A 15,288-nucleotide genomic window follows, 5' to 3' on the forward strand; every position below is an offset into this window, starting at 1 on the left:
ATAACACTGAGTGGCTTGAAATGTGTATTACAGGCTGTCTCCTATGGAAGTGGGAAGTGTGCACACCGAGGGGAGAGTTGGGGGAGGAGCACCAGCGCCAAAGGTCTGTTCTTCACACTTGACTGGTGGATTAAATTCCCTTTCCATGGTGCTTCTTTCTGACTTGCTGTGGTGCTGTTGCTGGGTTTTGCAAATGGGGAAGGTTATAAGGGTTTAGATATAAATGCAACTGACAGTTGAGTCAGAGCAGTGCTTTTGGAGACAGTAGACTCATTTGTAGATGCTAAGGAAGGAGTTTCTGGTTTTATTCCATCTAAATCCTCCAAAACCTAAATTACCCACCTGGGGTTTCTCTTTAACACACTCTGCCATCCAAATTTTTTATCCCAGGCTCCAGAAACTTTCATCCCCTTCTCTAAATCCTCCAGACATACATTTTATTGAAGGAATTCACCATGCTGTGCCATTAATAATTTTATCCCCTCCTTTCCCTGGCACAGCATGGTGAATTGGATTCCTTTCTTAATTTATCTAAGAATATGATCCTTATTCTGGATTAATGTGCATTATAAAACCGGGTATTTGCATTTTAATATACTTCTAGGACTCTTGTTTTAGATCAACCAGCAAAGCTGAATCTGAAAACATGCTTGATGCCTAAGAGGCATAACAAGAAATTCCTTTTAGAAGAGGAGGTAAAGCTGTTGCACTTCTGCTCTGTGGTAGTGCAGTAGGAATAGCTTTTCTGATTATCTATGACATATATATAACAGTCCTATATACATATATATATATATATGTATGTGTATACACACACACACACATATATAACATTCCAATAGCTCAGTACCAAGAAGCAAGGAAGTTCATGGTCTCCACAGTGCAGTTCTCTCTGTTGCTTTGTCCCAGTAACTGGGTAGTTTGATTTTGCTTCAACAATACTTTTGAAAGTGACATCCTGGATTTTGTTAATTCCAGAATGAACTCAGACTCCATGTGGTTTTCTTTCCTTTTGAGGAAGGGAGGGTGAGAAACTCACAACCGAGCACCTGGCAGGGTTTTCTTTCTTTTTTCTAGCACATGGGCGATTTAGGGGATGGGGAACAACCAACCACACAGCCAAAATCATGCCCTTCATTGCACTTCATGCTTACTTTTAGCTGGGATGAGGGGTTTAGCTGCTGTTAAAGCATTGATCATGAGAACTTTTCCTGTGTATGTCACAGGGAAAGTGGTTAAGCTATTAAAGTGTATGAATTTACAGGTCTGGCAGTTTTGGGGTGGGGAAGGAAGTTTAGAAGGTACACTGTACGAATTTGTTCTAGTGTTACTGTAAAGATAGTCTTTCCAACAATGACTATTTGTGAGTTAGTGCATGGGAAAGGTAATTTCTAAAATGACAATGGGAAAAATGAAATCATGTGTCTAGACCAGTTCTAAAGGTGTCTGATCACTGACATGCCTTACACTGTTTCATTGAAATGACAGAGCAGCTGTCCGTGCAAGCAGAGAGGTATCTGCTTTTTGATGCTGTTAGAAACATCTCTGCTCGTGGCCCAAAGTTTTCAGGGGAAAAGTAACTAGAAATTCCTCAAGAAAGTAAGAAAGTGCTGTAATCACTCAGGAAAGGTGTTAGATGAATAAGGTATCATAAAGAGTTGTTCTAATTTGTTGAAGAAGCACACTCAAATTAGCTTGTTGATGGGCATATCATAGGAGGTGCCTTCTGAGATTTGAGCAACTGCAATTGATTGTAGGAAAATGAAGAAGTAGCACTAAACAACCTCTGTTTCTGAAGAGTAAGTATTATGAAATAAAAAACTCCATTTGCAAAAAATATGTGAAGATATCTTTCCTTTAAGAGAAGAAGGCGTGTTTTGAAACAGAGGCTCCATTAAGAGAAGTTCTCTCTGAAAGCAAGGGTGAGAAAGGGAAAAAAAGCTGCTAGCGAGGAGGGTTTGTAACTGCCAAAGGGCTGGTAAGTGTTTTTGAGAAAGTGTATCTTAAGTGGTTGGACTTGTTTAATTGTAGCAAAATTTTGAATGAGTCTTGGGAATCCACGCTACTCCTCGCAGGATGCTGAATAGGATCATTGCTGAGCAAAAGAAGTGAGTGCAAGGAAATAGAAGAAATTTCACTGAGATGTAAGCTGTTGAAAAGTACAGGGATCACTGCAACAAACGTGATAACCAGAAACATAGTACTGAGTGCAAAACAAAGTGACCTGGACACCCCAAGTCATGCTTCAAAGGCTGGTTTGGTCATTTACCAAGTATCTGATTACAACTTCAGCAGGTCAGCACAGTGAGGGAAGACCACAGAGGCAGATCCTTATTATGTGATGCAAGTCAGAAAGGAAGTAAGCGTTTTGAGAAGAGATGAAGTGTAGTTGTCTTTGAAACAGACATTTTATGGTAGCAAGTCCTTTTTCTTGGTTAGGCTTTCCTTCTCCTGAATATTCAAGTCCAATTTTGCAGGACAGCAGTTTTTATAGAGTAAGCACTAGCTTGTAAATGATAGCTTTTAGATATGCGTTGTTAAAAAGTAGGGTTCAACTTGTGATCTGCTAGTAAAATTTCATGTGATTGCCATCAGCTGCTTGGAAGTGGAGAAAATTTCAAGTCAATGCAAAAACCTTTACTTGGATTCCAAGAAAGAAGTGGTGGTGGTGAGAGAATGGTCAATGTTTTGTGTCAGTCCTTGCTGGCTGTAGTTTTTTCTGCAGAGCAGCAGTGGGATGGATTTGGTGATGGGAAGGCACTGAAAAAGGCAGATGAACTTGCACAGGTGGCCTTAAACTCAGCAAAATGGAAAATTAGGCAACTACTGAAAGGTATGTGCTAATTCCTGTGAATTAATGCACAATTGTTCAGGTTAATGAATTATGGACTGAAAATCGGATCTGCTGAGACTGTACTGTGAATTTCCCTAGGTTTTCTTTGTTCCAGGGGACAAATTATTCCACTCTTGGTTTCACAAGCAACCGAGATTTAATTAACACTTGGAAATTGCTTTGAGATCTTTGGGTGAAAAGCTATGAAGTTCTAAGGATATTTGATTAAATGCAAAGAAAAGCAGTACTTTTCTTGGAGCACGATGAGAGTGTGAACTCCTATCACCAGGAATCATTTTCTGCTCTGGAGGCAGGCATGTTTTGCTCAGTATTCTTATTCTTGATGACAATGGCTTGTTTTGGTGAGATCAACAGACTAGGAGCAGTGTTTATGCTGTGTGTTGTCATGGTGTAAAAAACCTCCATCCCAATAAAGGAGTGGGAGCTCAGCTTTCCTGATATGTTCAGCCTTACATCAGGGCAGGACCTGCAGGGATGATCACTTAATTGTTTTTTGCTACACTTGTGTAACTGAGTACTCCTTACCTTGGTCAAGAAAACTGATTTAAAAGCATTTGGAAGGTATGGGGGAAAGCTAGGAATAAAGAGTAACTTCCTAACTGCCTGGCTGGGGGAGAGGAAGGCTCTGCAAATGGTCACTCCTCCCACATGATCATGGGGGTGTATTTTTGGTCAAGTGAGGCACAGGCTAAAAGGGCTGGGAGGGCCACTTGTCAGTACTCGTTTCCTGCAGTTGCTACCTTCAGGTGAAGGTCAGGAGAAACAGCATTTCTGGCTGGTGGCTTATGAATTTCTCTTGCAGTCCCACCTGGGAGAGGGCACAGATCAGACATTTCAGTTGAGGCTGATCTGTCTCCTGTGACTACTGCTAGTAGGAAACTGGAGCGTAATGTCAATTAAGAGTGAGCTGTGTAACAGAAATAATATCTATGTAGAATCAGACACAGTACCCTCAGTGATCCAGAGCAATCTCAGACCTTTTAAAGGTGTTAGCTCTCCCTGCCGCCTGATACAGTTCACCACAGGGTCACCTGGATGTTTCTCCACTGCTTGTGTTTCCTGTGACTCTGTAGTGATACACATTTTCTTTTCAATGGGGACGGGCAGGAGGATCTTTGGCTAGTCCGAGAATGGAGCTTTGATGTGAGAAGGAGAAACTAGGGTTTGTGTACACACAGTTGATTAATTTAAGGTTACAAGGCGCCAAAACACCTTCTCAAGCTATCTGCCAAATAAGATCTATTACTTCAAACAACATGGAAAAAAACCTTACTTTTGACAGTCTTGTAAAATTCTGTCCAAACAGGATTAGCCTTCCTTTAACAAGTGATTAAAAAAAAAGAAGATAAACAAAACTGAAAACACTTAAGGCTATTGCTACAAAAGATTGATCTTCAGTGGGTAAATACTTACGAGATTTTTGCGAGGATGAGTGGAGACTCTAAAGATAACAATCCAGTTACTATACTTTATTAGTAACTTTTCTAGTAAAAATACTTTTCTGTGTCATGGTTTAGCATAGTTTGGGTTTTTAGTTAAGGAGGGGCTCCATCAGCCACTGAAGTGATTCTTTGCAAAGAGCTGCTTACAGCTTCCTCTAGACCCAACAGAACCAATCAACTGGCTAGTGTGAATACTGGCAACTTTTTAAAGCCACTTAAGAAGCTTGACACGCCTCTGTGATCCACATTTAAGAACGAACAAACCCCGGGAAAGCTCTCTCTTGCTTTCGGACAGGTAACTGGGGGCCCGCGGCACGGCTTGGCTGAAGATCTCAGCCGCTTCTGCTCGCTGGACGCGCGGCGCAGCCCCCTCAGTGCGGGCCGGGAGACAGCCGCCCCGGAGCCCGCGGCCCTGCTCCGTGCAGGCCCTCGCCTTGTGCGGCCAAAAATTCATCTGAGGCTGCCCTGCCCGGCAAAGATCATGTGACCAACAGCGATAAGCGAATTCCAGCTGCAAGGCCCGGGTGAGATTAACCCTTTTAGTAGTGTAAGATTTCTCCAGAACAGATGAAGCCTGCAGACATCAATCCTCTCCCAAGTCAAAAAAAAAGGAAGGGTGAAGGCATGTGAAGAGAATACCGTAAAGACACCAAAGTCAGTGAAGAAGGAAGAGCTGAAGCCCTGAGGGAGGAGAAAGAGGAGATGCTTCAAACCTAGAAGCTGAAATTCCTTTGTAAGGCTATGGTGATGGACTATGATACATCAGAGTACCCATTGTAATTTCATGAAAGCATGGGGGGGTGGAGCGTTCAAACTGCAATTGTGAGCAAAAGTACTTGTGCTGAAATGAGCAAATGTTGAAGTAGCTGTGATTTGATGAGAAACTTGAACAGAGAGAGATGACAGTGATGAAGACCCTTGCTCCCAGGGAAAAAGAAGACCTCTCTTCCTAGAGATGAAGATGCTCCCAGAGATGGGTGAAGAGAACCTTTGCTTCTGAACAGCTCATCCTTAAAATGCTACCCCATTAGCTAAAGATTGGACCCTTGAAAGCAGTTGTGGGGAAAGCTGTAAGTCGAGGGAAGGGATTTTCACATGTGAGCAGAGAACCATCCCAGGTGGTTGTCTTGCTGTGACATTGAAGCCATGAGAGAACTGTTTCTTGTGGAGATGTCTCCATAGCATGAGCAAGAGAGACTCCTCTCCCTAAGTGAACTGAAAAAAGAGATTATTATAGAGGTGGTAAACTGACTAAAAAAATCTCAAGGGTTGTCTTTTTACGTTGTCAGTGGGAGAAGGGAGAAAGGTGGGGGGAAGAGAAGTGTTCTGAAGGTTTAGTCGGACTTTTTTTTTCTTTCTTTTAGGTGTGTTAATAAACTTCTTTATATTCTTTTAAGTTTTGTGCCTGCTTTGCTTTCTCCTAATTCTTATCTCACAGAAGGAAAATAAGTAAGTAATGGATATTTTGAACCAAACCACTACAACTAGTTACAGTACTAGTATCAGTTACTACACCACCGCTCCTATGAGGAAAGGCTGAGAGAGTTGGGGTTGTTTAGCCTGGAGAAGACTCCGAGGAGACTTCATTGCAGCCTTTCAGTACCTAAAAGAGGCTTATAAGAAAGATGAAGACAAACTTCTTAGCAGGGCCTGTTGTGATAGGACAAGGAGTACTGGCTTTAAATTAAGAGGGTAGATTCAGACTAAATATAATGTAGACATGTTCTGTGATGAGGCTGGTAAAACACCAGAACAGATTGCTCTGAGTATTCAGGGTCAGGTTGGCTAAGGCTCTGACCAACTTGGATCATCTGAAGATGTCCCTGCTCACTGCAGGGGATTGGACTAGATGGCTTTAAGGGTCCCTTCCAACCCACACTATTCTGTGATTCTATACTGACTGTCATCAGCTGCCTAGTATCTCAAGACTCTTCCTGTGGCTACTGCTTTGGGAAGCAATTCCACTGCCAATGGAGGACAAGGTCACTTGTGAAAGGTCACAAAAGGTCACTTGTGAAACTCCAGCAGTACTGGTAAAGAACCATTTTATCCATTTGTTCTTTTAGAAGTAATGGAGTTCTTAAAGTCGTCTTTCCTAAAAGTTGTCACTGTGATGGTAGAACCTGTGTAGTATATGTATAATAACTCTGTCAAAGGAGAAGTAATTTGACCAAAAGTAGCGTGTACAGTTTAAAGATCTAATGGTGTATTTTATTTGCAAACACAGACTTTCTGCTTAGTATATATTTCTTCTAAAATAACCAAAAGCACATCTGCTTTTAGATCAGTTGGTGGTGGGAGGCAAGTAAAGAGCTTGGAAGGTGGAAGAGGAACTTGTTTGTGACCTTTTTCTACTAAGAGAAAAAGAGAAGCTGCTTTTCTGGAGAGGAGAACAAGCTGCAGAGGAAAGGGGAGGAGGGTGCTGTGATGATAGGTCAACATTCTAAGTTTCCAGTTTTACATAAACTTAATTCACAGTAGCAGGAGGGCCTTGTGAAATGAGAGGTTAAAAATCAAAATGAAATGGTTTTGTGTCAGAACATGACCTGTGGAAAGTGATATATGCCAGATCCTGCTGAGGATAACCTGGCAACATGGATCACTCTCCAATCTGCAAAGCCATTTGGCATCGCAGGAGCACGGCAATATGCGCATACTGAAACACCTGCAAATCAGGCTCGAGGAGCAATCAAAGTGAGATAAACATTAATTAGTATAATATCCAAACCCTTAATGGAGGAAGGAACGTTGATTACACAGCCTCACTTGGGATTTCTTTCTGTCAGAGATGGTGTATGATGACAGTTTCTGATTACACTTACTCAGACAAGAAGTAAGACTTCTAAAACTGCTTAAATATGGAGAGAGAAGAGCAGAAAGCAAACAAGTTGATCTTTCTATGAGTGGTTGAACATGTTTGGCTCTTCATAAGAGTATGTATTTTTCCTTTTTGCCTTTCAAACTTTTGAGGCGAATTGGCTTTGTGATGCTTCCCTGGATCACTGTAAACCATAAATGTCTTAGCAGACTTTCCTTTGCTCTCCCAATCTTAATCCTGAGATGTTGCCAGCTGCTGGGGCAGAAGCACTGTGTGGGAGTGGAGAGTGGGCTTCTCACAGTGTTCATTTTTGACACTGTTTTGTTCCCTTGTTACCCTGCTCCAGCATCAGCTGCTTGGAGAGTCTGGGAATAAAATAAAATACAAGAACCATAAACTCGATCACTTCTTATTCATGCCTCCTGCAGTAAGGGAGGAATTTAATAAAAGCACACTTCATTTAGCACAGAAAAAAAAGGCAGCTTGACTTTTAGGCAAGAAGCCAAGGTTTTATAAAATAAATTTACTATGTATACCCTGAAGTTTAGAACAGCAATGCCAAGCATCTCCCTGCTATCTTTCTGGCTTGGAGCTTGGGCTGGGAGGTGACCAGAAGCCTGATTTGCTGTGATGTGTTCAATCCTCATTTATGGAAAAAGTAATTTAATACTTCGTCTGCCTTATCCTCCTGTGCAACTTCATTTCTCATTCTGCTCTGTAATGTTCTTTCTCCTTGGTTGATTGCTTACTTTTGTACTTCAGACATAAAATTGAAATTCTTTGGTATTCTAGAAAGGTTTGCTCCAGCCTCTGTGCCTACCCTTTCTTGTTCACCTCAGTGTGCAGCTTGCCTATCCTCTCTCCTACTTCAGAAGTTTTGTCATCCCTGTCACTTTCGGGTGACGTGGACGTTCAACACAGGGAGCAAAGAGTCTCCTGCTGCTGTGATGCTTCCTTACAGCTGAATTCTGTCTTTCTCATCCACCTTTCTGGGAATCTGCCAGCCTGTCTTTAAACCTTCCCTGATTTTAAACTTTTTTTCCAATGCTGTCTGATCCCTAGCAAATACAGATGATAAAAATCAGAATTTTTTTGGTTGGCACTGTGGAGTGCTTGGAGACTCACATGCAAATGTAGCATTATTGCCACTTCTGACAGTACTGTCAGGCAGTATCTAGTGTCCTGGATGCCAGATTCCTAATGCCTCAAATCTTTTTCCTGTGGGAGTAAGGAAACAGTGATTTTCCCACCATGAATAGACACAGATACAGTAGAGGTCTTTCAGTAGACACCTGAATGTGAGATTTATCAGAGGAGTTATAAGGGAATCAGAGGCAGTGATCTGCTCTGTGGTTGCAGATGGGGCAGAGGATAGGGGGCCAGCAAGAGAGGCCCCGAAGGGCTCCCAAGAACTGGGAGGAAGTATTCCTGGAACTTGCTGTGGGTGTTGGAGAAAATTGCCTGTAAAATGGAGAGTAGCTTAAGGCAGCAGGATGAGAGCTTTAGAACAAAGGAGAAACAAGATCTAAGTTGGGGGTGAAGTGCAGAGGGGTTGAGGGCAAAAATATTTCAGAGGGACAAGAGAAAGTGAAAGCTTGAATCAAAGCAGCTGAAAGATTGGCTTTAATATCTGCTTAGATCAAAAAATGAAAGTCTGTATGGATTAAGAGATAATCCACTAGATAGATTTAATCTGCCACGTGTATTGCTTCCTCAAAGAAAAGCACTGGGAGGGGAAGGTTGATTTGGCTCAGTGCCCAGCATTTGAAGGTAGGTGATGTATTCTCCTTTTTCTACGGACCCCCCCTTTCACTTGTCCTGGATGAAGCACATTACTGCTGAAAGGGAGGGGCTGTCGATGTAGCCTCCTGCTCCTTTGCAACTCCAAAGTCACATTGATTTAACTAAAGGCGTGTATCAGGCAGAAAAGAGCACTGAGAGCAAAATAACACAGTAATGGCTAAGAAAGTAGGCATGGGGTAGGTTCAGATGCTCATGGTGGTTTTGGCTGCTTGAGCAATGGGTTCTGAGAGGCAGTATTGGGCCATTTTGTTAACACTTACCTCTCTTGTCCTGATTGTCCTTGTTCTCCCTTAAGTGGAGGTTAAGGTCTGAGTGCCACCTTGCCAGCACTGCCCCTGCAATCCTTGGCCACATCCCTCCATCCCTTCCTTCCTGTTTCCTTTCTTTACAAAAACTGGTTGTGTCCTCTGAGTAAGTTCAGTTTCCACAGCAGTAGAAATAGTTGATCAAATGTGAGAGGGTTTTTTCCGTGTATTTTTCCAGTAAGAATATGGTATTTGTCTCTTCTAACTAACACATACAGCTGTATCTTGAACTGTTCGTGCATAACAGTCATGCACTTCTGGGAGCTTGTACATGTGATAGAATTTGGATTAATTGGATTGAGGCGGTTTCTTTTTTTTTTTTTCCTCAAAGTTATCTTGTTCAGCAACAAATAAATTAATTCTGTAGACTGATATGTATTCCTTCTGTGTTGTGGGCCTCCACTGTACCACCTCAGGTGAAGGTTTTTGGCAGATCTCCTAAGGTCAATGGGATTTGGGCTGTCAAATCCTAGAGCACGAGATCACAGGAGAAAGTATAGTGCCTCAGAGAAGATCTGTCATGGTTTGAAACACCTGAGCTGGCACTGGACAGCTTCCCCAGCTTGTGCTGGGAGTGGGCTGTCTGCCTGGTACTGTCTCCTGTTACTGATTATATTTGGTGGGCAGTGGGGATGGATGTCTTCTGCCTTTTTTTTTTCTTTTTCTTTGAGTGAGGGAAGAGAGAGGAAGAGATTGGTACCTGGTGAAGCACTGGGCGTAATGTGGGGCAGGAAGGGGAATGAGGGAAGTGTTTGACTGCCTCACTGGACCCACTCACATTCATGGAGTGAAAGGGAGGAGAACACTTACTGGTTTCTAGGCCTGAGCTTGCATAACTATTTGCTTAGCACTTCCTTCTGGGAGAGAAATATGTGCCTTGTCAGATCCTGAAAACTGTGTCTGGAAGTCAGCAGGGTACTGGCTAAAAGGCAGTTGATACCTTGCTTTTATTTGGAGCTTCAGGAAAGCTTTGTGAAGTTCTTCTAGGAGAGAGGTCTACTCACAGGTGAGAAAGAAAATTGCATCATTGATTTGAGGGAGAGCAGCAAAGCAGAAATAAATAGCTAGGTTTTTTCAGCTTTGAAGGGAAATAAAAATAGCCAGATGCCCCTAGGAGCAGTACTGGAAATAGTGTCAATCAATACAATTATGAAACTTCTAGAAAAGAGGTGAACTGTGAGGTGGGAAAATTTGCTGGTGAGAGCAGTTAGGGAAGATTTAGGTCCTTCAGAGGCATCTCACACTTGAACAAAACAAGGCAATGGGACAGCCCTATGACACATGGAATTTGCTGCAGACAGGTGCCAGGGAATGCGCACTGAAAGGAACAACAGAAACTACTCTGAGAACTTATCAAGTGTGTAAGTGATGTGGACTTACTCCACTGAGGCAGAAGGAGGGTGTGGGAAGGAAATCATGAACAGATTTGTACTCAGTGTTGGTACAAAATACAAGCTGTTAGACTGTGTTTAAAATAAAAGGATGGGGAAATGGAGAATAATTCTGAGAGGGAGAATCTCATGAGGTTCAATTTTGCTCATCTCCCACTCCAAACAGAATAAGGTAGAAACAGGCTGTGTGCTATCATGCCATATGCATCAGGAAGGATTTTTCATGCCTCGAGGAAGAGGAGAGCATGGCTGTAAACAAACAGAAATACTTGACGCTGTTTAGAGAAAGTGGGGTGGTTTTTTTCAGAATGGTACAAGGAGAATAGGCTGCTTGTACTTACTGTTTTTCACTACCTACATTGAGGGGGGGCTTTATATTTCTATACTATAATAGGGATTGTGCTGCCCAAAGTGAAAATACAGGAAAAGATGGATTTGGTACAGTTTGAAATTGGGAATCATGGATCACTGCTGATCTCAAATTTGTTACTGAAGGGAATTAGACAGACAGAGCAGAAAAAGAGCATGAGAGCTCTCTCCTCAAAAGCAAAGAGAGACTCCTGGTGAAACTTAAAGACAGTACTTGAGATTGATTTTTACAGGCACAGAATGGTCTGATGGAACTCATTGCTACAAAACAGTGCTGAAGTGGGGTGCTCTCTCTCCTAATGAGTTATGTAGCTATAAAAATATTCTTCCCTGGCTTCACTGGAGGGGTGAAAATTCAGAAGACTTTTCAGCTTTTGACCTTGAAGCTGGGGAGAGCCTGCCGGTTATGCATGGGGAAGGAGGGCTCTCCTGAGAAGGTGACCCCGTCGTTACCTGTAGCTGATGCCTGCTCCCAGCATCCCTCCTAAGCTCTGGTTGGACCTGTGAGACAGTTCCAGCAGCACGGCAGCCACTGTGCACAGCATGGAGGCAGTTTCAGTTGTGTCCCTGGCTGCCAGGTGGGAAAGGAATATGTCGACAATGTGAATGCAGAGCTACTTAACCACTGACTGCTCTCCCCTGCTGCCACGGAGTGCTTTTCACCTCAGTCCCAAAGCATTCTGATGCTGATCTCTTGGCATAGTTCATCCCCAGCTGGCAACCAAGCACCACACAGCCCCTTGCTCACCCTACTCCCTGCAGGGTGGGGGGGAGGAGAACTGGAAGGGTAAAAGTGAGAAAATTCATGGATTGAGATAAGAACGGTTAAATAATTGAAATAAAATGAAACAATCATGTAATGTAAATGAAAATAACAGAAAAGAGAAATAAAACGCAAGAAAGACAAGTGATGCAAGTAAAAACAATTGCTCACCACCAACCAGATGAAGCCTGTCCAGTCCCCGAGCAGTGGACCCCAGCCAACACTCTCCCTAGTTTGTATGCTAAGCATGATGCCATATGGTCTGGAATATCCCTTGGGTCAGTTGGGATCAGGTGTCCTGGCTGTGTCCCCTCCCAACTCCTTGTGGTGGGGTGAGAGGCAGAAAAGGCCTTGACTCTGTCTAAGCTCTGCTCAGCAATAACCAAAACATCCCTGTGTTATCAACACTGTTTCTGTTGCCAGTTCTCTATCTTTCTGTGCCTCAAACAGCCACAGGAACATCATGCTGTGAGTCATGGACTAATCCTACTTTATGCTGGAGTACCTAAAGCTCTCAATAGGATGGATACAAGCACGTCTCAGCCAGCACTGTTTTGCTCTGTGAAACAACCCAGTCCCCTGAGATTCACATCCTTCTCTGAGGGGCTGGGCATTGGCTGTTGCAAAAAAACCCCAACTTGTTCTGGATTCTTCAGCTTAAGAAATGTTCTTGCCTCCTAGAATCTCTCAGCGGGTGGAGGCCAGCCGGGCACAGCTCCAGGCAATTGGGGAGAGAGTCACACTCGCCCAGGTGAAGATTGAGAAGATAAAGGGCAGCAAGAAGGCTATTAAGGTAGTGACTTCAATGAAGGCTGCATGGCCTCTTTTCTTTCTTCTTTCTTTACTCCTGATGTAAGCTCTGGAGAAGAAAATGTGCTCAGCTGCTGCAGCTGCTGCCCACTCATCTCTCCATGACTTGCTGCTGAGCAGGATTGTGATGAGAATCCCGTTCCTGACTTGGCTAACTGATGAATTTTAGACCCATGAGCCACACAGCTCCAGGCTTTATGTAGCCTTTATAGGCTTCTGTCCCAGCTGCTTCCTGAGAAAGAGAGAAGGCCTGTGCTGAGCTAAGCCTAACGCTCTCACACTTCAGGCTCATAGACACTTTGGTTATTTGAATGAAAGCTGCTGTTAGAGAGACTCCCCTTAGTGTATCTTAATCCCATAGAGCCGTGTAAAACTGGTGAAAATCCTTCTTTCCCCATTCTTGCTCCATTTTATAGCCTTTCCAACTCCTTTCCTGCCAGTGGAAGCCTTTTTGCCAGTCATCTCCTAGTACTTTTGGAGAGAGAGAAAGAAAAGCTCTGGCAGTTTCAGATTCAGAAGTGGCAGCCCATGCGTGTTTGGGTCTGTGCACATAGCCCTTAGGAGCCTGTTGACTCCAAGGCTGTCCATTCCCGCTGGCAGCATAGATTGCATGTTTACTCCACTCCATGTGTTTCTGTATTGTAGGATTGCCTAGTTGTTGGGATTTTTCAGTCCCTCCTTGTTTCTCCATAGGTATTTTCCAGTGCCAAGTACCCAGCCCCTGAACGGCTGCAGGAGTACAGTTCAATTTTTGCTGGTGCAGAAGACCCAGCTAAACAGCAATGGCCAAGACACAAGATTCAGAGCAAACACCGAATGCTGGATGAAAGAGCTTTGCAGGTAAGGAGGAGAACAGACCTTGGGAAGGACAAGCAAAGAGGCTGTTAATCTCTTTGACAAAGTGGGCCAGGGCTTTGGGACATAGGCTGGGAGTAGAATATATTTTCCTTTGGTCTGTCAGTGGGGAGGGTGTGAGGTCAGGCTGGGGAGCTTGTGGAGATGCCAGTTGGAGAGGGCCATGTCAGTACAAGAACTTGTCTAGGTGGCTGTCAACTGCCAGGTCTCTGGAGCAGTTCCATTTCCTGAAATGCTTCTGTTTCCTGCAGCAGTGTTGGTGGGTGATGCTGCCTGATCTTAAGGCTTGGCTGTGCATAGTGAGGCAGCTGGGATCAGGCTCATAGTTGTTTCAGAAATAGTTTCTGAAGGCTCTGATGTAAGTTCTGGTGAGGGGGGAAAGGTAAGAAGCCTTGTGAGTGTGTCAGGAGAAAAAGGAGTCTTTCATTAGAGCATTTTTCTGCCTCAGGAAATCATTGCACTTAGGCATTGTCCCTGGGTTGGAAGGAGAGGAGGAAGAGTTGCCATGCTTGAAGTTTAAAAGTTGCAGTGTATGTGTGTGTCAGGAGTAGCAGATGTGCTGTTCCTAGCAGGTTAAGGATCAACTTGACAACTTCCCTGCTTTCCTTTCTCCTAAGGAGACTTCCTTCTTCATCCTTGTGTGACTTGGCCAAAAATAAAGCTGCCACTGAATAATTTATCATGCTAAATTTTCCTGAGTGTTAATGGAGTTGAGACCTCACACAGCGAGGTAGTTATGAATATTTCAACCAGGCCAAGGAAGCAGGATTGCTGGCCCAATGGACAGCTGGCAAACTTGAGCAGGGTTCCTGCTTCCTTCCAGTCCTGCCAATAGCACAGGCAGAGCTTCATGGGACCTGCTGGTGTCTGGCAGGGAGGCCAGCAAGTGCTGCTGTCTGGCTGGTGGCCCCATTGCACTGGAGTGTGGGGGGAGCACAGGCAGTCAGGGAGTGAACAGGGAGATGGGTTCCCCCCCTGAAGGGCTGGTGCCAAAGTACAGCCCCTTGCACAGGGAAGGGATTGAGAAGAACATCAGCTGTTAAAAAGGAGTGTCCCACAAAGAACAAATGGTGTGCCTGTTCAACTGGCCTGCTGGCTCCAGTAAGCACCGCATGCCATTCCCCACAGCCGTCTGCCTGGGATGCCACCTCTTCCAGTCCCAGTCAGTCTCTCTACCACTGCCATGTTCTGCCCTTTGTGACTAAAGCTGCCATCATCACAGGGACTTTGTTTCAGGCCCTGGGGGATGTTTGCTCCCCTCTTGCAACCCATCTTTTGATCCTCCTTTGGGACTGTTGGTCTTTCTCTGGCTTTGCTGAGTCTGCCTCATGCAGCAGTTGTCACTCTTGCCAAGATCACACACATGAGCTCCTGCAGCTCCTCTGAGGGGTGGGGGGATGCTGCTGTCAGCTGGTGAAGGATGGAGGGACTGATGTGCTGAGTGGGGCTCAGTGTGGCCAAGCTCCAACCACTTTCCAGGGGGACAGGCCCTTCTCGGCCATAGCTGAGCCAGAGCCTGATGTGCCTTGCAGTAATGAAACGTGACAGGGAGAAGTCTAATGTTTGCATTTATGCCCTCCTCAATTATTCAGGGCTTTCATCAGAGACTCACTGCCTGTTTTCACTTCTAACGAGAGCCTCTTTGCTGGGAGCAGTTGCAATGGCCTTTACTAAACTGCACTTGCACACGTGCACACACCACCTCATCAGGAGAGCAAACTCTGCTCAGGTCAGTTTGAGGGGAAGTGGTGGCAGCCTGTGCTCAGCCTTTAGGGTTTTTGCTCTGGGGGGTAAGCAGCTGAGTTGGAAATGTCTGTTGTTCTGCAGTTTATTTTAAAATGCTTTCCCCTTGGAATTTCTTCTTGCCCCCTCCACCCC

At 44.3% G+C, this 15,288-nt stretch overlaps 1 protein-coding gene across 7 annotated transcripts in view; it reads left to right on the forward strand.

Annotated features, from left to right (window-relative positions):
- The window catches only part of WASHC1 (WASH complex subunit 1), a 42,234-nt gene that overhangs the window by 18,430 nt on the left and 8,516 nt on the right, over positions 1 to 15,288 (forward strand). For all 7 annotated transcript variants that reach the window (XM_032107735.1, XM_032107736.1, XM_032107732.1 and 4 more), the window contains 2 exons: positions 12,427 to 12,538; positions 13,249 to 13,395. In XM_032107735.1, coding sequence (XP_031963626.1) covers positions 12,427 to 12,538; positions 13,249 to 13,395 — 259 coding nt within the window. The remainder of the gene's footprint in view (positions 1 to 12,426; positions 12,539 to 13,248; positions 13,396 to 15,288) is intronic.

The sequence above is a fragment of the Corvus moneduloides genome, chromosome 4, assembly GCF_009650955.1.
Source record: "Corvus moneduloides isolate bCorMon1 chromosome 4, bCorMon1.pri, whole genome shotgun sequence".
Classification (NCBI taxonomy): domain Eukaryota; kingdom Metazoa; phylum Chordata; class Aves; order Passeriformes; family Corvidae; genus Corvus; species Corvus moneduloides.